Source organism: Cebus imitator, unplaced genomic scaffold, assembly GCF_001604975.1.
Source record: "Cebus imitator isolate Cc_AM_T3 unplaced genomic scaffold, Cebus_imitator-1.0 Scaffold181, whole genome shotgun sequence".
In the NCBI taxonomy this organism is placed as follows: domain Eukaryota; kingdom Metazoa; phylum Chordata; class Mammalia; order Primates; family Cebidae; genus Cebus; species Cebus imitator.
In genome coordinates, this window is record NW_016107496.1 from 1,632,260 (window position 1) to 1,655,458 (window position 23,199).

Sequence of the window (23,199 nt, forward strand, 5' to 3'; positions counted from 1 at the left end):
TGGCACATGCCTGTAATCCCAGCTACTCAGGAGGCTGAGGCAGGAGAATTGCTTGAACTTGGCAGGTGGAGGTTTGCGGTGAGCTGAGATTGCGCCATTGCACTCTAGACTGGACAAAAAGAGTGAAACTCCACCTCAAAAAAAGAAACAAAGAAAATGGGAAAATGTGATACCAACTTTTAAATAAAACCCAGACATCTGACTTGACCCTCTCCATCTTGTTAATTTCTTCAATGATGATATTAACTAAGAGAAGGGGTAGGAAGAGGAGAGTTGGGGAAGGGATAGGAAGAGGAGAATGCTGAGAAGGAAGTCTGGCTGATAGGACTAGCTCATCTAGACTTACCTTCTAATCTCCTATTGAGGAGGAAAACCAAGGTGTGCTGAACAGATGCAACTCTGCTCAGGGTCTGCGTGTCCCACCTGCCTGGGACACCTGTGGCCTGAGTGCATGTTCACAGCCATCTTCCCCAGCTCCCCCTCCAAGAAGCTGCCCAGACTTGCACCCTGCCAGGAGAATCTCTCCAAGCCCAGGTACCCTTCTGGGCCCAAGTAGGTCCTACTCTTCCAACCCTCAGTTACCTTCTGGGATGACTCCAGCCAGCTGCCTTGGTGGGGGGACTGCATCACAAGGGCGCCTGGCGTCCCTCAACCTGGCACCCATGCAGTGTCCCCCGACCTGTCTCCCCAAATCTTCCCATACAACAAGCTGAGTCAGGGGCAGGGAGGGGCCTCCACATTTTATTAGGGATACGGCAGAAGCAGAGGCAGGAAGCAGAGCAGCCGCATTTTGAACAACAGATAAATTAACCGCGGTGCGGGGCTGGGGGCTGGGGCTGGGCCAGGTGCTTCAATATATAAAAACAACAAAAAAGACAGACGAATAGACCCCAAAGGCATGGGGCAGGGGAGGGCAGCACCATCCAGACAGCCGGGAGGACCAGGGCAGAGAGAGAAGGCAACTTGTCCCCCTGACCCCCAAATTCCACCAGCACAGGGGCCTCCAGAAGGGCCTCACGGGGGCTTCAGGGTAGGGGAGCAGCCAGGTTGGGCAGAGATGGCACGGCTGGTGGGCAGGAAGCCCAGCACCACAAGATGGCTCAGCCTGAAGTGGCAGCTGGGGGGCTGCGACACAGTGGCCTTGAACCCCCAGTCCCTTCAAGGAAGAGCCTTACTCTGGGTGAGAGAAGGAACCAAGGGCTGGGGTCTCTCCCTGAGCTGAGCACGGTCATCTCATCCACAGTAGCAGTGGGTGGTGGGGTGTGCCAGGGACCCCCTTTTCACCTTATCCACCTGTCTCCTTGGTCCCTTCAGGGAGGGGCCCCCTGGCTCCAGGGGCTGGGCACGAAGAGAGCTGGTCCAGTCTGTGGTCCCCAACTCCAGCAGGGCCATGGCGTGGCGCAGCCCTTCAGCCCTGACTCCCACAGGAGGAGAGGGAGTCGTAGAGCGAGTCGCTGAGAGACTCCGAGGTCTCCAGCCCTGGGGGGCCGCCACTGGCCACTCTGCCTTCCTCGCCCACGTCCGAAGTGCTGGGGGTTCGGCTACCCCCGAATGCTGGGCCCTGGGGCGTAGGGGATGGGCGGCTGGGCTCCTGGCTCCGCTTCCTGTCCACGGGCAGGGCCTGGGAAAGGAGGGGCAGCTCGGGAGGAAGCTCCTCTCCACCTCTCTCAGCCCAGCCTCACAGACACTGAGCTCTGAGGGGCATCTGTGCACCCAATGGGGGGCTGTTCAAGAGGGAGCCCCCCAAGGTGGGGCGCGCTTCAGAGGAAGCAGGCTGGAGGTACAACTGAGAACAGTCCCACAAGGTTCTGGGGAGGGACAGAAACCCTTTCGCAAGAGAAGGGTGCAAGGAGGGAAGGGCGGTGGGCCGCTCACAGGGCATGCCAGGGTCCTCCTCCTGGAGGGTGTGGCGCCAAGACTGCAAGACACAGGCCGTACATCACCGGAGAAACTGTCTCCCCACGTCACTCCCTCCTGCCTCCCAGTCCATTCTCTTTCCCCTACTGCAATTCTCACCATGGGGGTCCTGGGCAGCCCCTCCAACTGTCGGGGTGGGCACAGGAAAGGGTCCGAGGAGCTGCCGGCTGCCCTGGTATTGGGGAAGGTCCAGTTCTTGGCAAGTTGGACAGGAGGGGTGGGACCTGGGTCTTCACAGGGATCTGTCCAGGAACAAGGGGAAGGTGGATGGAGCTGCCCAGCCCCCAGGAGCATCCCACCCTCCCACCTGGACACTCACCATCAGGACAGTTCTGATGGCCCCGGTGGCCTGGAGCAGCAGGCAGCAGCGCAGGGAAGGCTGGCATGCTAGGGTGCCGCCCACTCACCAGCAGCTCCTCTATGCCTGGCACCTCCCGCTCCAGCGTGTGGGCGCGGCGGGGGACTTTGGTAAGGGGTGGGGGCCGAGCTGGGGGTACCCCAGGTGGGGGCTCCAGCCGCGGCGGCTTGGTCTTAGGAAGATTCTTGCTGGGGGTCCCAATGCTACCATGGTCTGGGGGTGGGAAGGTCCCAATGCCACTGTCCAAGGTTCGAGTCAAGGAGCCACAGGCTGGGGAGGGGAGGGCACATCAAGAGTGAGGCTGGGCTCAGCCCCCCGCCTGCCTCCACTTCCCACCCAGCCCAGGCTCCACCCCGACTCAGAACCCCTCCTGACCCAACAGCTCATTCCATAGCACATGCCCGCCATCCCCACCTGCCCAGGGCTTAGGAAACGGGTGTAGGTAGGGCAAGTACCCCAGAGGAAGGATTTGTTCTTGTGTAACTCCAGTGCCTACCTGGTGCTTGGCACCAAGATGGCACACAGAGCCTAGCACCTGCTGTGGGGATAGGAAGTGGCAGGGGGTGGGGGCAAAGGAACTTGCTGACCTGTGAAGTGTGAGGTGGGCACTGGCTCGGCCAGGCTGTCCTCTGAGGGCATCTCTTCCCGCCTCCCTGGCTCACTGCTTGGCTGTGTGGGGTACAGGAGACCTCAGAGTCCACTCCTCCCCCCTCCACACCCCTCCCCACCCTTCTAGGGGGTGGGAATGTGGCTGTCAAAGTATGGGAGTATGAAGATGAGGTCCTGGAGTATGGATCTCAGTGCCATGCAGACTGGGAAGCTCCTCTCTCCTCCCCAGTCTCCCCTCCAAGACCATGAGAGCATCCAGCAGCTTCTAGGCCTTGGGGAGGGAGAACCCTCTAGGGGGTAAGAGACCTGGCAGGGCCAGAGAGCCAGGCCCCCCTACCCAGTCCATGCCCTAAGAACTTACCTTTCCAGGTTTTCCGCAGCCCTGAAGAGGGCCCACCAGGCCATTCCGGGGCCCACAGGCTGGCCAGGAGCTCTTGGGATCAGAAGACACTGGCTGGAAATCCCCGTAATCAGGCTTGGGCTCCCGCCAGCTTTTGGATGGCAGCTCCTTGCCATCCACCCTATGGGCAACAGCGCAGATGTAAGTGAGAGCAGCCAGGCCTGCCCAGACATCCCAGCCTTTCACCTGCCAATGGTGCGGGGCTTAGGGAGGCACTTCCTGCCACCCACCTCTGGGGAAGGGGACATGTTGCTGGTCATTGCTCCCACCAACCCTTCTTGACACTGGCAACAGGCAAGGACGATAGGGAAACCCCCAGAGGAAGAGAGGGCAGCGGAGAAGATGGGAGAACTCCCCCAGAGCCATCCAGAGTTGAGCCTAGAGACTGCTTGATGGTGATTCCAGATAGACCAGCAGACCCAGTCACATTCTGCTCCATGAATGACACACTCCACCTGCCCTAGCTGAACTTCTGAGCACACCTGCAGTCCAAACCACACACCCTATCTGGGGCCTAATTCCTGCAGACTTTCTGCCTCATCTGGCCCAGATAGCGCACCCCAAGATGGGGGGGACCCTTCTTTAAACCACAGTTCCTATTGTAGCAGGTGTCAAAGGGCAAGATGGGAAGGGGACTCCCCTTGTCCCTTTCCTGAAGGAGAAGAGCTTCATCAGCCCAGTTAGGCTCTAGCGTTCACTATCACATGCAGGTACCTCTGACAGGCTGCCGCATCTGGTACAGAGACCATCCAGGAAAATGTGGACTGTTAATGCTTCTCAAATGAGAAGCCAGCAACGAGGTCAAGCCCCTGATCTTTCCTCCAGGCCAAGTCCCTGACCCCACAGCTGCTTTGGTGGCCTTCTATCCCTTTTGACCTCTGGGAAGCCCCAGCTCCTAGGAGAGGCAGGCCCAGCCCCAGACTTAGGTGTGCCCACGAAGGGAAAAGTGCCCATGCCCACCAAGCACCTGTTGGCTGATCCCAGGCCCTCACCTGTTGAGCAGCTGCTGCATGAAGGTGTCTGCGCCCTGGTACATGCCAGCCAGCTGGCCCTGCACCTGCCCCAGCCCCGTGCTGGGCCCTGGGGCTGGGCCCCCAGGCCGTGGCCGGGCCCTGCTGCTTAGATAGGCCTTCTCCTCCTCCAGCGCCCGACGCAGGTCTTCCGCCTTGGCCATCAGCTTGGAGATGTTGAGGCTCTCAGCCTCCAGCTTCCGGGCTTCCATTTTGACTTCCCTCCGGAGCGGGGAGCCCCCGCTAGACCCCTCCTTGCTCTTGGTGGCCTCTGTGCGGCGGTTCAGTGCTGGTAGCTTACTCTTCTTAAGGCCGAACCAGCTGGCGATGCTGCTGGTGTTGCGGTGCTTGACCTCAGTGCCGGGGGCCCGCTCCTGGCCCTGGAGCCGCAGCACATTCTCCTCGATGCCCTTCATCACCTTCTCCTCAATGGCTGAGTGTGGGGCCAGCCCGTCGGGGCCCTGGCTTGGGTCAGTGGGACCAGGTACTGTGGGTGTGGGCTGGGCTGTGGTACCACCACAGTCTGCCCAGGGAGGGCCCTTCCCTTTGTCAGGCTTGGGGGACTCCTTGGTGACGGGAGGAGCCCCAGGTCGAGGTACCACCTTGGTGGGTGACTTGGAAGGGAGTTTGGTGGGGCTGCTGTGAGGGCTCTTATTGGGCTTGCCCAGGCTTGGGGCTGAGGTTGGCACTTTGGCAGGGGTACGGGGTACCTGGGGGCACAGAGCCCCTGCCAGCCGGCTCTTGGCCAGCTCCACTTTGGTGAGGCAGCTCCTTGGTGAGACAGGCTCCAGGTCCACCCGGGCCCCCATGGAGTGAGAGGAGTAGACTCGGACCCCAGGATCCCCCATGAGTCCAGGTTCCTGCTGCTTCAGGCTGTTTGCGCCCGAAGCTACTGCCCCCCGTATGCTCCCCTTAGCTTCTAGTTGCTCCGGGGGCCTGTGGATGGGGGGCACCATGTCTCCAGCACTCTCCCCTGACCTCCCTGGTCCCCGGGCCTTTTCAGTGCCAGGCCTGGCTGGCACCCCATTCTTCTCTGGGCCCAGGGCCCCCTCGGGGCCTGTTTTCAGCTTCCCCAGGGCCGTCAGTCTGTCCCGCAAAGGTGTGCTGCCGGGATCCCCAGGTCGCCGTCCTGACCCCTGGCTGGGCTTCTTGGATGGGTTGCCTGGGGTCCTGCGGCCAGGATGGGGAGACTCCAAGCCTGCCTTGTCCAAACTCTTTTCCTGGGGGCTCCCATAGGGGTACGATTCCGGGAGGCAAGGGCTGGGGGGAACTCCAGGGCTTCTGAGAATTTCGGGGGCCTGTGGCACCTCCAGAGTTAGCTGTGGGTAGGTGGGCACCTGCAGTGGGGACGGAGGTGGCTCTGGGGAAGGCCCCCTAAAGGTGCTCCGAGAAAGGTCCAGGATGTTCTCATAGCAGGGAGATACCACTGGGCCTGGGGACAGCGTGGTGGACAAGGCTGACTGCGGGGGTCTGAGCTGTGCAGAGTCTGGGGTTGTGGAGCAGGGTAAAGGGCTGGTGGGCAGGCCCTGCGCCCCCTCTGGGGACAGCTCTCCTCCACCCAGACCCCTTCGGGCCAGCAGTGGGGAGGGGCTGCCATCTGAGCCACTGTTCCGACAGGGGATGCGTGAGTTCCGAGGGAGCTGGGGACTGAGCTGCGGGCCGCCGGGGCTGGGAATCTTCTCCGAGGCTGGAGGCAGCTTTAGAAACTTGAGACCCCTGGCTGGAGAGGGCAGAAGGGGTCCCTGGGCTTCCCCAGGAGAAGCGGGGACAATTTGGAGCTTGCTTTTCACCTGAGATGAGGAATGGGGGTGGCCAGGCTGAGAGCCCAGTGGGGCATCCCCAGCACCCATGAACATACTAAGAAAGGGGAGGGGCCCCTGGCCCTCTGAGGTAGCACCAAAGCCTGGCCTGTGGGCCTCTGGGGTACCCCCACCCCAAGCTGACTTAGGGAGGCCTTTGGACTTGGACAGCTGTGGGGGCCCCTGGTCTGGGGAAGATGGCTGCCCGGGACCTGGGCGGTCCCCGTTGAGTGGGCCTGCAGCCCCAGCCAGGAAGGCCTGTAGGTAAGACTCTGTGTCCTCAAGGAGCTGGCCCAGATTCAGCTGTCTGCGGGCCAGAGCACCGAGCAGGGTGTCGGGGCTGGGTGCCTCATTGGGGTCACCTGCTTCATCAGAAGAGGAGGAGGAGCTGCTGCCTGGGGCACAGTTTTGGCCAGAGCTGGTGCCCTGGGCCTGGGGAGGTCCCCTGCTAGGACCCCAGAGCCGCCCAGTACCCTCTTCCCCTCCCGGGCCCCCCAAGAGGCGCTCCCAGTGCAGCAGGCCTCCCAGGCTGCCAGGGCCTAGCAGCAGGCAGGGCGCCCAGGGCAAGGGTTCGGGCTGAGGTGGGCCACACAGCTCGCCGTTGATGGGCTCTGGGGAGCCAGGACCCTGGCCTGGAGGCCGCCAGGGGGTGGCAGGTGAGCACAGAAGCAAGGGGTCAGTCTCTTCCAGGGCTCTCAGCACCTCCAGAATCTGGGCCTTCTTCCGAAGAAATGGGGATAGGGCATCCAGCGCTGGGGGTGGGGTGGCTGGGGGGCCTGGGCCTCCTGGCCTCAGCTGCTGCTCCCAACATACCTTTGGGGAGAGATGATGGTATGAGGAGGGGACCACGTGCAGCTGGGATCCAGTTCCAGGCCCAGGCCCTGGGCTGGCATAACAGGGTATGCCAGGAACAGAGCTGGCCCCGTTGTGTCTGTGTCCCCAAAAGGAATTCACAGCAACTGGGATATGATGGTTCTGCTTCCTCAAGGGTTGCTGAGCCCTGATTACCCCAATTCTCCTTCTTGGCACACATGGGGTTGGGCAGGTACCCAACATCCTCTTCTTGGTTGTCCCCGCCCCTACTCCCCACAGCCATTTGGATCAGCAGGGCTAACCACCCACAACTCCGACCTCTGTGTTTGTCCCAGGGGAGGGAGGTCTGTCCATTTCTCAGGCCCAGAAAGAACACGGACTCCAGAAGGGAGTGCAATGTACCCCAGTCCTAAGTCAGTCACTTATAGCCCGGGCCTCCTCAGGGAAGAAGTGGACTCCGCTGACCTAATCCCCAGCAGGAAGGGGTTCGGGGTGACTCCATGCAAACCCTTCCTTGCTGTCCCCCAGCCCTTTTTGGGGGTAGCATAGTGTGGTATAGTGGTCAGCCCATAGGCTCTGGAGTCAGCCTGTGTAGGCCCAAGTTCCAGTTCTACCCATCGATAGGGCCTTCAGCAAGTTATCTGAGCTCTAAGCTGCTTCATTGTATCATCTGTAAAATGAGATGATTATTATGTTAACCTCACTATAAAAGATGAATGAGATCCAAGGTGTTCTACACAGTGCCTGGCATGCAGTAAGAGCTCAGCAAGTGTTAACCATGCCTCTTAATGCATTAGTAATGCATCTGCTCACAGGGCCAGCGGCTGAGGGTGGGGCTCTGCTTTTCCTGGCATTTGGCTGACAGTGGAGGGCCCACACTTCCAGCCTGGACAAGCGTCTGAGCACCGGGAAACAGCCCTTCCCCCGGGACTCGTTAGGAAAGAGCAGTGGAATACTGACTGAGGAGCCTGTAGCTAGTGTGGCCACGGACCACGGTGCCTAGCCCTCCTACCTCTCTCTGCCCAGCACAGTGGCCCACAGGCAGTGGGGCGGCCAGTCCCTCAGTGGAGCTCAGGGAGGGGGAGGCTGGTGGCTCTGATGGCGGCTGGAGCGGGGTGAGTGGGATCTGCAGAGGGAGAGGCAGAGTTAGTGCAGTAGCTGTCTGGCCCAGGTCCCTACTCCCTTGCAAAGCCAGGCCTTCCCCTCTGCGTCCTCTCCTTCATGGAGGACTCCCAGCCCCAGATGCAGCTCTGGCTGCTGCCCCACCCACTGGTAAGAGAAGCCTCAGGAGACCACAGCACAGGCAGATCTGAAGACGGTGCAAGCCAGGGGTCACAGAGTGAGACTGGTCAGAGGGCTATGGAGAGACATGAATATCCTGGGCCCGGAGGGCTGTGGCAGGTCTCACTCAGAGTGCCTCTCTCAGCTCCAAGCCTGCTTCACTTGTCTATGGGGCTTCCTCTCCTCTCACAAAGAGGGTTACCACAAAGGTCTCTTCCTGTTCTCAACACCTGGGATCCGAGGATCACAGGGACAGCTGAGATAAATAGTCTTAGACGGTCTTAGAAAAGAGATGGCAGGGGCCGGGCGCAGTGGCTCATGCCTGTAATCCCAGCACTTTGGGAGGCCAAAGCAGGCAGATGACCTGAGGTCAGGAGTTCGAGACCAGCCTGGCCAACATGGTGAAGCCCTGTCTCTACTAAAAGTACTAAAATTGGCTGGGCGCAGTGGCTCACACCTGTAATCCCAGCACTTCGGGAGGCCAAGGTGTGTGGATCATGAGGTCAGGAGTACAGGACCAGCCTGGCCAAGATGGTGAAACATCTCTACTAAAAATAGAAAAATTAGCTGGGCATGGTGGTGGGTGCCTGTAATCTCAGCTACTCAGGAGGCTGAGGCAGAGAACTGCTTGAACCTGGGAGGTGGAGGTTACAGTGAGCCAAAATTGTGCCACTGCACTCCAGCCTAGGTGACTGAGCAAAAGTCTATCTCTAAATAAATAAATAAATAAAAAGTACAAAAATTGTCGGCCGGGCACGGTGGTTCATGCCTGTAATCCCAGCACTTTGGGAGGCTGAGGCAGGCAGGTCATGAGGTCAGGAGATAGAGACCATCCTGGCCAACATGGTGAAACCCTGTCTCTATGGAAAAAAATACAAAAATACAAAAATTAGGTGGGTGCGGTGGCACTCACCTGTAGTCCCAGCTACTCTGGAGGCTGAGGCAGGGGAATTGCTTGAACCTGGTAGGCGGAGATTGCAGTGAGTTGAGATCACGCCGCCGCACTCAAGCCTAGCGACAGAGCAAGACTCCATCTCAAAAAAAAAAAAAATTAGCAGGGCATGGTGGTGGGCACCTGTAATCCCAGCTACTCAGGAGGCTGAGGCAGAACTGTTTGAACCCAGGAAGTGGAGGTTGCAGTGAGCCAAGATTGTGCCACTGCACTCCAGCCTGGGCAACAATGAGACTTCATCTCAAAAAAAAAAAGAAAAAAAAGAAAGGAAAAGACATAGCAGGGAGTTGTAATGTTTCTGTCTCCCCTGCCTGGTGTGATGTGGAACATCTACTCTGGGACTGAAAAGGCAGGATTTAATCACGGGCACTTCTCTCTCAGTCCCTGAGAATGCGATTTCCATCTCCCGGGCATCTTGTGGCTAGATATGAGTCAGCTTTAACTCCTCCCTCTCTCATTCTTCACAGCCTTTATTTTTATTTATTTATTTATTTTTTTTTTTTTGAGACGGAGTTTCGCTCTTGTTACCCAGGCTAGAGTGCAATGGTGCGATCTCGGCTCACCGCAACCTCCGCCTCCCGGGTTCAGGCAATTCTCCTGCCCCAGCCTCCTGAGTCGTTGGGATTACAGGCACACGCCACCATGCCCAGCTAATTTTTTGTATTTTTAGTAGAGACGGGGTTTCACCATGTTGACCACGATGGTCTCGATCTCTTGACCTCGTGATCCACCCGCCTCGGCCTCCCACAGTGCTGGGATTACAGGCTTGAGCCACCGCGCCCGGCCCCTCTTCACAGCCTTTAAACCCTGTCTCTGCAGTGCCCCTCAGCCCCACTCCACCCACCTACAGCCAGCTGCAGCAGCGCCTCCAGCCCAGCTCTTCCTGCCTCTGGCCTGCACTGCTCCACCAGTCAGTCAGTCTCCTTGATCTGGTTTGGTGGTCTTTCAATCTCCTGTGCACAAGACAGCCTAAAGCATCTTTTCTTCCTTTTTTTTTAAACCATAAACTAACAATGCGATGAGATATTTTTTCTTTTTTTCAGACAGGTTTTGCTCTGTCACTCAGGCTGGAATGCAGTGGCATGACTGTAGCTCACTGCAGCCTTGATTCCCTGGGTTCAAGCAATCCTCCTGCCTCAGCCTCCTGGGTAGCTAGGACTACCGGTGAGTATCACCACACCTGGCTAATTAAAAAAAAAATTGTTTTTTTGTACAGATAGTGTCTTGCTATGTTGCCTAGGCTGGTCTTAAACTCCTGGGCTCAAGTGATTCTCCCTCTTCAGCCTTCCCAAATGTTGAGATTATAGGCGTGAGCTACTGTGCCTGGCCTTGTTTTCTTTTCTAAAGCATTTTTGTGTTCAAAAGCCTCCTATGTCTGCCTATTGTCAGCAGAAACAAGTGTGCACTCCTCTGCAGGCATCTGGGCCTGACTGGCCAGCTCTTCCCATGCCACCGTCTCCCTCACCGTCCCTTCGCACGTCCTTTGCTCCAGTCAAGCTGAACAGCTTACTGCTCTCTGGGCCTCCCTGCTCTTGGATCTTTGCTCATGCTGTTCTTTCCACAGGGAATCCCTCCTCCCCAGGCCCCACTCCACTCTTAAAATCTCCCATCCATCCATTAAGTCCCAGTTCCAATGTCATTTCCATCCTTCTCTGATGGCCTCTCCCCACCATCTCCTGGGTTCTCTGATGGCACTGTCATACTCTGCCTTGTGGCATGGAGCTCCCTGAGCTCCCAACAGTCCCAGGCTCCCGGGGTCCCGTTGGCCTGCAGAGGCCTTGGCCCTTCGATGGGGCCTCATGATGCAGTCCAATTCCATACGTGTTGGCAAAGGCACGGCTCACAGTAAGAGCTTAATTGGCATTTGTGCAAAGGCGCTTTCACCCTAGCAAAGCACAAGCTGGGAATCACATCATAAACAGCTGCCACTGACTATCTACTGTGGGCCAAGTGCGACATATCATTGCATTGAATCCTCACATCAACTGCAATATGGGTATTTTTATCCCCATCCGTTAAAAAACAAAACTGTAGTCTGTAAAGCTAAGTAATTTACCCCAGGTCACACAGCTAAGAAGTAGTTAAGTGAGGGATCCAACCCAGGTTTATCTGAGGCCAAGCTTTGTGTTCTTCCCATTATGTCATGTTACTTCTGGGGAAGATAAATCTATTGGCCTGAACCCCTAAAGGTTCCAGAATTCATTTAGGTAAAAAGTAAATGCTTTAAGGACACCCGACCCCTCTGTTATCAGCAGTCACTGAGAAGAGTGTGCTGGGGTGGGCTGAGCTGGAGTGGTTGGGCCTCTGGGGATTCCAGGGTGAACCCTGCCGCAAGGACAGATGTAGGGCAAGGAGAACTGCAGAGTCACTGCTGCAGACTCTGACTCAGCTCTGTGCCAACCTGGTGAGGCTGGGTGGCCAGAGTGGCTATGGTGACAAGGTGCTTCCTCTGCAAGGGCCAGGCTTCCAGTGAGTGGAGGGGTTGCCAGCTCAGGGACTGGGGACCAAGAGTTGCCTAGTTTGCATCAGACAGATACACACACACCACACCCCCCACCACACACACACCCCCACACACAGAAAAGTGCTTTTCTTCTTGTCAAAGTGAGGGGAATGGGCTGGCCGACCTCAGAAACAGCCTGCTGCTCACCCCAGGCATCTGGAGCTACTCCTGATCCTCCCACCCCATGTCTCACCCCATCCTTGCGGGTTCCTCACAGAGTAACCTCAAGTGACACCTTAACGCAGCCCAGGAGTCACTCCCAGTAGCCTCCTGCTTCTCCTGGGGAAGGCAGGTGTCAGGGCTCCCAGCAGAGACTGTGAACAGTTATCAGAACTGAAATGTCTTTCTTGACACCACGCTCTGGGCTGCCTTACACCCAGCCCCACCCCTGTGCCCGGCCAAGAAGAGGCTGTGTCAGTGGCCAAAGCGGCCTCTTGGAAACTTGAAATAATTGCATCTGCAGACTCCACCCATCTCCCCACACCGGGCAGGGGCAAGTGCAAAGCTCCATCAACAAGAAGGGGTGCTCTGTGGGGAGCACCAGAAGGAGGGGACCGCCAAACTCAGGAGACTTGGGCAGTTTGCAACCCATCTAAGGCTCAAATCTTTCAGGTGGGGCAGGCCTTCCCTGGACGTCCACAGCCCCAAGAGTGGAAGGGGGACAGCTGATGGCCTGCTTCCCAGGTGCACTAGAGAAGACAGTGATGCGGCAGACAGGGCTGGGGAGGCAGGAGGCAGTGTGATGGGAGGGAAAGGAGCGCATGTGCCTACCTGAGGGAGAGAGCCGGTGGTGAGATGGAGCTTCTGCTGAAACAGGGCACTCAGCATCTGGTTCTGCCGTTCCAGGTCAAACACCCTCTTCTTCAGCTTGATGCACTCCTCTCGAAGGTCCTGCCGTCCACCCCAGGAGGCGCAGGAAGAAGAGGAGAGGATGGTGAGAGAGTGTCACAGTGCTCTTCATCAGAACAGTGGCATGCACAGATCTACCTGGAGGCCCTAGGACCCTTCTGGGCATATCCTTCTCCTGGAACCTCCTTCTATGAGGAATCTGAGCCTGCTGATGTTGCTAGCTATAGCATCTTCTAGGGACTGAAAATTCTCTAAAGTTCATCATCCCTGGTGGGCGGTAAATCCCATTCTCTTTGTTACCTTTTTCATCCCTGGAATCAACCCCCCTGCCTCTTAGAAAGCACACATCAAAGAAGGGCCTGTGTAAGACAGAGGAAGGCCTTGGGGTCAAAGTGGCCCCGATGTCAAGAAGTTATCCACAGCACACAAGTACATGAGTAAATATGTAGATGCCATTTAGGCTTACAACATCAACACTGCTTTAAGGCCTATCACAGCCTGGAAAAGCCAGCTGGGGACAGGGTAAGGGCAGGAGTCAAGCTCAAATAAGTGATCACAGCTCAGAGACCTGGCCTTACCTAGTCCCACCCCTGCCTCTAGGTAGAACAGTATGGACCTGCCCAAGGCAGGAAGACAGAGAACTGCCGGAGGGCAACAGCCCATCTCCTCCAAGCCCTTATTCCCCAGGAAGGGCCTCATCTGCTGTGCCCAGCGCTTCTCCCCAGGGTGTCTGGGCTTGCGGGGGTGGTGGGGGAATGTCTCCTGTGGTTACTTACCTTCTGGTTCAGCAAGGCCTGTACCACGTGGTTGGCAACCTGGGGACAGAAAGCCCCGAGGCAGAGCTGTCAGCAGACCCCAGCTTCTGCCAGGAGCAGATGAGCCACATCCCCCCAGTCCCACTGCAGGCCCCACAGACCTCGTCCAGGCAGCGCTCGTAAGTCTCCCGCTGGTTTTCATTGGCCTGGGCAAGCGCTGAGTTCTCTGCCTGCGGGGACGAGGGAGGAAGAGGGCAAAAAGAAGGCTTTGCAGATTATTCTTCCCCCAGGGCATGTTCCTTTTGAGGAAGGGGAGGCAGCTACAGGGATGCTAACTACACCCCCACTCCAGCTCTTGGCTGTGAGCAGATTCTCTGCCCTGCAGAGGCCAAGGGCAGCTGGAGGGCAGGGCTGAGATGGCATGGTTTTCTGTAAACCCCCAACCTCAGTCATTTGCACTGGAGGCACTGGGGAGACACAGTGGCCAGGTGGACCTGAGGTGGGAGGTGCCCACAGTAACCCTTATTTTCCTGGGAGATGGGCAAAGGAGGCTGCAGGGAAGAGGAGAGGGTCTTAAGAATGTGGCGAGGGGTGTGGCCTGAGGATGTGCACCCTTGTCCCTCAACTCCTGAGCCCTGGACCATCCAGCTTCTTCCTACTGTGGCCTCTGACCACCCCCTTTCCTAGAGCCTGAAGAAGCATGGGAGGTAAGGAAGGGAGGTGTTCGGGGGTTAGGACACCCATCTCTGGGCAATGCTTCTTGTCCCTGGGCTGTCACTGGATGGGAGAGCTAAGAGCAAGGAAAGGGCTTCTCAGAGAAGCTCTGCAGAAGAATGTTCGGTTAGCCTCCTGCCTGCCAAAGCAGGCTGAGAGGAAGGCCCATGGCACCCAAAAATCCACAGGAAACTCAGACGGAGGGGAAGCCCTGCCTCCCCCACCTTGCCCCATATTGCACCTCCAGCTCCCGAAGTCGGTGCAGAAGCTCCTGGCATGTGCCCGGCTCCATGCTGCCATCACCACCCTCTCCTGGCCTTGGGTTTCCAGGACTTGCAGCCGGCTGGTCCATGGCCTCCGACATCTGGCTCTGGGAACAAGGGAGAGACGCCCGGCAGGCTACTCCAGGGCATGGGGAGGAAGTGAGGAGGAAGAGGACAAAGATGAAACCCTTCAGTCTCCTTGGAGCTTAGGTCAGTGTGACCTATGTGCATGACACTGTAACAACCCAGGGCCAGGCTGGGAATCTCTCAGTCACGGGGCAGACAAAGATACTCTCCTTGTCTTAAGAACAGAGACTATTGTTTTAGAAAGCCCCACACTCACACATGCGCTATTGTTGGTCAGACACTGAGCAAGGAGCCTAGAAATCTGATTTCTCCACTAGGACTGGCCTCAAGCTGGGGAGTCATTCAGCCTCCTTGGGCCTCAGTCCCCCTATTTGTATAATAACACCAATATCCCCTAATCTCACTCAATGTTTGCAAACAAAGATTAGGTCTGTGAAAGTGATTTAAAGAAGTTAAAAAAAACAAACACGAGACTGTTATTACTCATGACAGTAACAATAATTTAAACTAATTTAACAAATAAGACAACTAGGATTTTATCCTGAGCATCAGTGGTCCCCTGCCTGGAGCAGGGACACGTTTTAGGTAATGGAGACAATGAATAAAACCCTGGCTTTGCAGCCAAAAGTCTCTGTCTTGCTCTGCCTAGTATGAGCTGGGTGAAAACATGAAAACTGAGCTCATTAATTCACTCAGTCACCCAACTGATCCTTAGTTTCCTAGTTCTGAGAAATAGGCAGAAGAATTCTTCCTTCCTTATAGGGCCATTGTGAGAGTCAGATGTGACCACCGAGGAACAGCACCCTGAGAACTTGACCCGGAATGTGTGGACAATACAGTTGAGCCTGGGGCCTGGTGCCCTTTGCTCTAGTTGTGGCTCCAGGGCTCACTTGCTGGGTCATCCCAGGGCAATGTCCCACTCCCTGAGCCTTAGGCTCCTTCTGGACATAGTAGGAAGTGCCCTGCACCCCTCCAGGGCTCCGCTTTCTACGCCTAGCTCCAGCCTTACTAAGCACCCACTGCCCTGGCAGGAGCTAGGCCCCAGCAGATCAGGATTTTTTTTTTTTTTTTTTTTTGAGACAGAGTTTTGCTCCTGCTGCCCAGGCTGGAGTGCAATGGCACGATCTCGGCTCACCGCAACCTCTGCCTCCCGCCTCCCAGGTTCAAGTGATTCTCCTGCCCCAGCCTCCCAATAGCTGGGATTACAGGCATGCGCCGCCATGCTCAGCTAATTTTTGTATTTTTAATAGAGATAGCATTTCACCATGTTGGCCAGGATGGTCTCGATCTCCTGACCTTGTGATCCGCCCGCCTCGGACTCCCAGAGCGCTGGGATTACAGGCATGAGCCACCGTGCCCGGCCTACGTCAGGCTTTTTTTGTGCACACTGGTCCTTCTGCTGGGATCTCTTGACACCACCTGCTCCTTTCCACTTGGCCAGCAACTTCCTATTCATCCTTCAGGGCTCCAAGGCACCGATCCTGCAAGATTCTATACCAGCCTCCCCCACCAGACAGTCAACTCCATGAGGGAAGGAACGCTGCATTCACCTCCCCATCCAAACTCACACGACTCCTGGTGGGATGCCTGACATGCGGGAGACAGGCTGATGACTAGACAAAGTTCATGACCACACCCAGCATAACCAGGGCTCAGACCTGTGTCACACATGGGATCCTCCCACCCCACCAAACGGCTGCCATTGTTGCTAGCTTGAACTGGCTAGTCTTTATCTTCCAATTGAGTTCCAATTTCTCTGCTAGACAAAAATGCTCAATGTTTTTCTTCCCTACAAATATTGTGGAGGTTTCCAGTAGATGGGCAACCCTTCTTATTGTAAGAGGGTGGAACGTTGGTCCACCCTGACCACTCCTTGTGCCACTGAAGCCCCCACAAAAGAAAAATGGGGTTGGGTGTGGTGGCTCATGCCTGTCCTTGGCACTTTGGGAGGCCAAGGTGGGAGGATGGCTTAAGGCTAGGAGTTCAAGCCCAGCCTGGGCAACATAGTGAGACCTCATCTACCAAAAGGAAAAAAAAGAAGTGGGAGTATCCCTTGAGCCCAGGAGTTCGAGGCTACAGTGGGCTATGAACGCCACTGCACTCAAGCCTGGGCAACAAAGCGAGACCCTGTTTCAAAACAAAAATGAAAAGACTTGGAGTTTTTGGACCATAGGAGAGAGGGGTCCTCAGCAGCTCACCACCCAGCCATCTGAGCACTTGCTCCCTATCCTCCAGGGTGGAGCCCAGGGGTGCCTCTCCCACCCCCAGCATGCACAGGCCCCAAAGCCCCTCACCTGTCTCTGCCCCCTTACACAGGTGGGCACACTCACTCTAGCATCCAGAACGGTCACCTCGCCTGTGGAGGGAAAAAAAAGATGATGTCAGCCATGCACTTACTGGGCTCCTGCTATGCGCCAGGCGCTGGGACACAGGATGAGGAGCCGGAAAGAGCCCAGCCACTACGAAGCTTCTACTCTATTGGGTGAGACAGACAATGTACAATGTTGGGCTGTGATTAGGCACTGAGAGACGACAATTAAGCAGAGACCTGAAAGAAGTCCAGATGAAAGCCTGGAATGGAAAAGCATTTGGAGTGGCAGAAAGAGCCAGTGCAAAGGTCCCCAGCTCTCAGCCAGGAATCATTAGATAACAGAGGAGACTGAACAGTCACACCTGGTACTTTACAACCCAGTTCTATAACATACATAGTCTTCTCTAGTGCTCAGCAGTTAACCACAACGATGTTAAATACTATTATCAGTGCCTATGTTTTCAGATGAGGAAACCGAGTGTGATGAACAGCATAGGCACGATCTTCCACACCATTCCATCGGTTCTTCTGACAACCTGGGAAGGGGAGCACCCACCAGCAGGAGGAGGCAGGCTCTCGGGCAGAGGATATTGCCCAAATCACATGGCCACTTCACAAAGCACACACTGGACAGGCCTAGATCTCCCCACTCCTCTGTACACGCCCAAGCTGCACTGTAAGCTCCACAATACAACATACATTTACGCTCCGCACAGCCCCAGAGCTCCCCGGAGGCTAGAAATCTGACACTACTGCATCTCTTTTCTTTTTTTTCTCACTTGTAAAACAGGGATAAGAACACTTAGTCCAAAGGGTTATTGGAGGACAAAATGAGATAATACATGTAGAGTGTCTGGCACAAACTCCAAAAATGAAGGCTTTTCATATCATCAGCCGCTGACACAGGCACAGTGCAAAGCCCTGGGGTTGTTATGGAGCGTGCTACTGCCTTGTCCATTCACACAGAAGTAGACTCTGGGTCCCAGGGCCCTTACGCAGGGGTCTCGGCTACAGGGGCACCTTTAGATACCCCCCGCCCTGCCCTCAGAGGCCTCCCCTCCCTCAACTCCTCCCAGCCGGCTCTCCAGCCCCAGGCCCAGCACCGCCTTCCCTTTCTCTTCTAATATCCCAGAAAGAGAAGCAACTGGATGCTTGGGGGCTGGGGTAACAGTGAAAGGGGAGAATGCTTCTTCATGTCTGTATGTGTGGTTACAACAGTGGGAAGGGGACTTCTGAAAACACTTGAAGGAAAAGGAAGACCAGCTTAATACTGCTATTTTTTAAGAGACAGGGTCTCACTCCACTCCCCAGGCTGGAGTGCTGGCACATTCGTAGTTCACTGCACCCCTGACCTCCTGGGCTCAAGTGATCTCCTGCCTCAGCCTCCCAAGTAGCTGGGACTATAGGTGATCCTCCCTCCTTAGCCTCCCAGAGCACTGGGATGACAGGTGAGTCACTGTGCCTGGCCTCTAATGCTTATTTTTAATACAACAATCTGAAATTCTTTTTTTTTTTGAGACAGAGTCCCACTCTGTCACCCAGGCTAGAGTGCAGCGGCGCAATCTCAGCTTACTGCAGCCTCCACCTCCTAGGTTCAAGGGATTCTCTTGCCTCAGCCTCCTGAGTAGCTGGGGTTATAGGCATGCAACACTACGCCTGGCTAATTTTTTTGCATTTTTAGTAGAGATGGGGTTTCGCCATGTTGGCCAAGCTGGTCTCGAACTCCTGACCTCAGGTGATCCACCCTCCTCGGCCTCCCAAATTGCTGGGATTACAGGCATGAGCCACCATGCCCGGCCTGAAGTTGTTATTTAACATCATAAAAATGTATCATGTTTTACTTTGTTTGCTCATAATGTTATGTTGATAGACATAGAAATATACAGGTCTGGAAAAAAAGGAAAAAAATTGAAGAATTATCCTCCTTCCCACACTCAAATGGGGTAAAACCCAGACAAGGCCTCAGGTCACCTCCAGCATCTGATCAGTGCTGCCCTCATCCACAACTCTGGTCTCTGGGCCATGATCCTTCCACTGCCTGGAGCAACCTGCCTGTCGGTCCCCAGCGTGTCCCTCAATCCCCTCACCATCTACTTCTCTAGTGGAAACTTCCATGGAAGAGGGGCTGGGGGGTGGCTGTGGTGTGCTGTAGAGGAGAAGAAGAAAGTTGGGAGGGTGAGGGAAAGGAATGGGATAAAGAGGGCAGCATCCGGGGTCCGGAAAAAGATAACACTAAGGATGGGGAAAGCCAGAGGTTTTGTGTGCTTCACAAGAAAGCAACAACCAAACAACAGGTGACAGTGGTTTAGTAGAGTATCTTTTCCTAAAATAATAGAAAAGCATCCAGGAGGAGCAAGGCCAGGTTGTGAGGCCTGGCTGTAGATTCTGTGTGCACGCAGTGGTTTTCTGTGTTGAGGAGCATGGAGACCCCATACACTGCACAAAGCCAGGCAAGGCCCTGATTCACAGCTGAGGCCCTGTGAATCCCAAGCAGGGAGGCCAGAGTCCTACTGCGAATGGGGTAGACCCTCCGATATATAAGCCAGCCAGTGGCCCCAGTTCTTCTTCTCAGCGTGCCCTGGCTGGAGCTCAGGACAGTCTCAGGAAGCGCTGGCTGGAGCAGGGCTGGGACTCGGCCCCAGTTTGGGAGAAATGCTTTCTGGCCTTACAGCGAGGTGGTCTGGGGTCAGCCCAGGATGAGGGGCCTCCTCTGCATCTTCAGGGCTGTCACAGCAGAGGGCAGGAGGCTGTCACGAGGAAGAGACCCACAGGAAAACTTGGTGGCAGAGAGGAGCATAGGCCATGAGAGTCAGCCCAGAGCCTGAGTTCAAGATTTATTTTTCTTTTCTTTTTTTTTTTTTTTTTAGAAAAGAACCTTTTTTTTTTTTGTTTTTTTTGTTTGGGCACAATCTTGGCTCACTGCAATCTCCACCTCCTGGGTTCAAGCGATTCCCCTGCCTTAGCCTCCCAAGTAGCTGGGATTACAGGTATGCACTACCATGCCTGGCTAATTTTTTTTGTATTTTAGTAGATACGGGGTTTCAACATGTTGGCCAGGATGGTCTCGATCTCCTAACCTCATGATCCACGCACCTTGGCCTCCCAAAGTGCTGGGATTACAGGTGTGAGCCACTGCGCCCTGCCTAAGTTCAAGATTTCTAAAGAAAACTTCCTGCATCCTTACTCTCCTCTGGGGAAGGTCAAGATCCAGAGAGAGACCACCACCAGCAGCTCCAACAGAAGCCAAATCCAGAGCGCGGCCCTTTGGAGTTTGGGCGTTCTGCCCACATCTCATGGGGAACGCCTGCTCAGGCCAGCTCCCCGGTGGTGGTCCCTGCTGCCCCCCAGGGGCTGAGCACCGCCTCCTCCCTCAGGACCCACAGCTCCTGCTCGCTCAGCCCGACCTGGGCAGGGAAACCCCAGGCCTGAGGTTTTCAGGATGGCTCTGGTTTCAAACATTCCTCTGGTGGCCCCAACACATCTGGGACGTTGGGTCTGGACACACGGTGCCCGCCAGGCCGGGGCTGGGAACTCTAACTTCAACTGGAGGCTTCTCCCGCCAGAACTGCTAACGGAGGCCCTGCCTCCCACAAAGGCCTGAGTCAGAGGGAGGTGACCTCAGTGTAGGGGGAGGGAGGGAAGGAGGAGGGAGAAGAGCAGAGTCCTCTCTGGCTTATCCTTCAGAAGAGGTGGGGAGGGGAGCAGTTTGCAGGCAGCCAGGGCCGAGGAAGGGGGGAACTTGCTCAGGGGTCTCTGGGTAACCTGGGTGACCACCATCTCTTCAGCCAAGTCAGTCATAAAGGGCCCCAGCTCTCCCTTCCCCCTTAAAGCCACGAGTAGACAGGGGCTTTCAGGGCCTCCAAAGAGATCTGTCTTGGCCTTTCAGTTAGCCAGACCAGAGGGGGTCTGCAGCTTGCACACCCTCTCCAGCAGGGCACAGGCAAGAGCCCTCCCTGAACAGAGATTGGGCCTGGAGGAAGGGGCCAGAGAGGCAGGCGGCAGTAAGCCTGTCCTTGTTTCCTCACTTCGGCCCTTAGCCAAGGCCTTCTGGCCCCTGGTGAGCCCCTCACTCACCAGCTGTTCCCCCCAGAGTCCTCTAGGGAGAGAAGCCAGGGAGCAGGAGTGGGGGAGGGTGGGCAGCTGTAGGAAGGCAGAGATGGAGAGCTCACTTAATCACAGAATCACCCGGAACGCCAACCGCTTCCCTCCGCACCCTCCCCAGCTGCTTTCTGGAATCCCTCTTACCCTCCCAGCCCTTTTACCAGTCACACCCAAGAATCCACTTGTAAACAGCAACTTCTGTCCCCACAGCAAACACCCTTTCCAGCCAAGATCAGCCCTGGGCTGCTGAGGGGTGTGGGGAGGGACAGGAGGATGGAGGCCTGGCTCCCCGGGCACTTCTAGCCTGAAAGGGGCCACTTCACCCCTGGCCCAAAGCATCTTTCAGCCCTGAGAATTCCAACTGGTCTCCTCCCTGCTCAGGGTAAGAGGGCAGACAAAAATTTCCTTCCCTCCTCCTGACAACTGGCACCGGAGACACAATAGCCCTTCTGAGAGTCATCTGTCCTGGAAGGGGCCCCCTGCATCCCCCCAACTTTCTCTTCACAGGCACTCTAAGCACCTCAACCACCATGGCATGGGTTCTCCCGAACTGGCTGCAGAATAGGTCCTCGGCCCTTCCGGGAAGGGAAGGAGAAGGGCAGTCGTGTTATGAGCCCTAAAGGCTTCCAGATTTCAACAGCCCTCATCTCCCCTCCCTCAGAGCCCTCCTGCTCCCTGTCCACAGCATAACCCAGTAACAAAAATAGCAGCTGCTGGGGGTGGGGAGAGGGAAGGGGTGCCGACACAATGGGTTTATTTATAGGACCACACACCAGGGACTCTGCAGCCAAGCAGCCTAGGCCCCCCCAAAAAGTCCAGCCCGGCCAGTCCTAGCCCAGCCAAGGGTACTGGAAAAAGCCTCAGACCGGAAGGCAGAAGAGTCTAGCATGGAATCCAGTTCTAACTTTGCAATGAACTTACATGCTGTGTGACTAGGCAGATCATTCCATCTCCCGGAGACGAGTTTCTTCACACCAGGTGAGTGCTGTTCTGCAATGGCAGTTCCCACAGTGGGGCCCAGGCACCCTGAGGCCCTCTCCAGGGGACTGTAAGGTCAGAGCTGCTTTCCTAATACTACTAAGACATTATCTGCCTTTATTACTCTCATTCTCTCTTGAGTGTACAGTGGTGTTTTCTAGATACCAAGCCATGTGATACCACAAAAGATTGAATACAGAGGCAGACAGGAGAAGTCAGCTTCCTTCTATGAAGTCAGACATGAGATTTGCAAAAATAGAGAACAATGACATTCCTGTTATTTGTGTTTTGGAACATATATAATTATTTTTAAATAAAATATTAACGTGATGGTTTATTGTTTTTTTAAAAAAATTAATTAAATAACTGTAAGTATAACATATATAAACAAAAGTTCTTTGGGGTCCTCAGACCAAAAAAGTTTGAGAATCGTTTTTCTTTTCTTTTTCTTGAGACGGAATCTCACCCTGTTGCCCAGGCTAGAATGCAGTGGTGTAATGGATCTTGGCTCACCTGCCTCAGCCTGCTGAGTGGCTGGGATGACAGGTACGTGCCACAATGTCTGGCTAATTTTTGTATTTTTAGTAGAGACTGGGTTTCAACATGTTGGCTAGGCTGGTCTTGAACTCTGGACCTTGTGATCCTTCTGCCTCAGCCTCCCAAAGTGCTGGGATTACAGGCGTGAGCCACCATGCCCAGCTGAGAATTGTTTTTCTAGAACAGTGCTGTCCAATAGAACTTTCTGTGATAATGAACATGTTTAGTCTGTACTATCCAACATGGAAGCTATCCAGTAGCTACACAAGGCTGCTGAGCACTTGAAATGGGGTTAGTCCAACTGAGAAACTGAATTTTATGTTTAACTTCAGACAACCACATGCAAGCTCAAAAAGGTCCCTGGGATCCCCTGATTTGTGCATTGTAGGTCAATGCTTCCTTCCACGAGGTGGGACAGGACCTGATGCTCACGCCTGTCCCCAGGCTTGCACTGACGCTCTCTCTCTCTTTCTCACCAGAGAAGGCCAGCTCAGCCCCACCGTCAGCCCAGCCTGGCTTGAATAAGAGAGCTGCTTTCTCATTCTCTGCCATGACTAGCACATACCTTTCTGCTCTCCTCAAACTTCTGGCCTACCATCCTCCTGCTTCCCCAGAGGATGAAAGCCAGCAAAGGGAAACCCCCTCACACCTCCTGCCGCCACCCTCCCAGCCCCCTCGGAACCCTCCCCACCTCCTCATCCACCATCACAGTAGATGAGTTGCCCACTCCCAGCCAAAGTGGGTCCCTCTTGCCCCAGACTTTCCCCATTTATGTCTTCAGTATCTACCTCCTGAAGAGAGCTTTCCTATCTGACCTTGAAAACTAAAAATCTTTAAGTCTTTTTTTTTTTTTTTTTTTTGAGACAGAGTCTTGCTCTGTTGCCAGGTGCCAGGCTGGAGTGCAGTGGCGCGATCTCAGCTCACTGCAACCTCCGCCTCCCAGGTTCAAGCAATTCTCCGGC

General features: G+C 55.5%; 1 protein-coding gene across 3 annotated transcripts in view; it reads right to left on the reverse strand.

Annotated features, from left to right (window-relative positions):
• Window positions 1-721: 721 nt before the first annotated feature.
• NCKAP5L (NCK associated protein 5 like) overlaps window positions 722-23,199 on the reverse strand; it is a 38,948-nt gene continuing 16,470 nt past the window's right edge. Inside the window, exons 2-14 of one of the 3 annotated variants that reach the window (XM_017545800.2) lie at window positions 16,605-16,666; window positions 14,202-14,359; window positions 13,408-13,476; window positions 13,268-13,306; window positions 12,414-12,533; window positions 7,919-8,032; window positions 4,277-6,906; window positions 3,246-3,405; window positions 2,863-2,944; window positions 2,237-2,545; window positions 2,017-2,159; window positions 1,516-1,621; window positions 722-1,414 (exon numbers count right to left, since the gene is read on the reverse strand). In XM_017545800.2, coding sequence (XP_017401289.1) covers window positions 1,311-1,414; window positions 1,516-1,621; window positions 2,017-2,159; window positions 2,237-2,545; window positions 2,863-2,944; window positions 3,246-3,405; window positions 4,277-6,906; window positions 7,919-8,032; window positions 12,414-12,533; window positions 13,268-13,306; window positions 13,408-13,476; window positions 14,202-14,324 — 3,999 coding nt within the window. In that variant the 5' untranslated portion in view covers window positions 14,325-14,359; window positions 16,605-16,666 and the 3' untranslated portion in view covers window positions 722-1,310. Of the gene's footprint in view, window positions 1,622-2,016; window positions 2,160-2,236; window positions 2,546-2,862; window positions 2,945-3,245; window positions 3,406-4,276; window positions 6,907-7,918; window positions 8,033-12,413; window positions 12,534-13,267; window positions 13,307-13,407; window positions 13,477-14,201; window positions 14,360-16,604; window positions 16,667-23,199 lie in introns of all 3 variants that reach the window. The other 2 variants (XM_017545799.2, XM_017545798.2) reach the window with 2 other exon arrangements.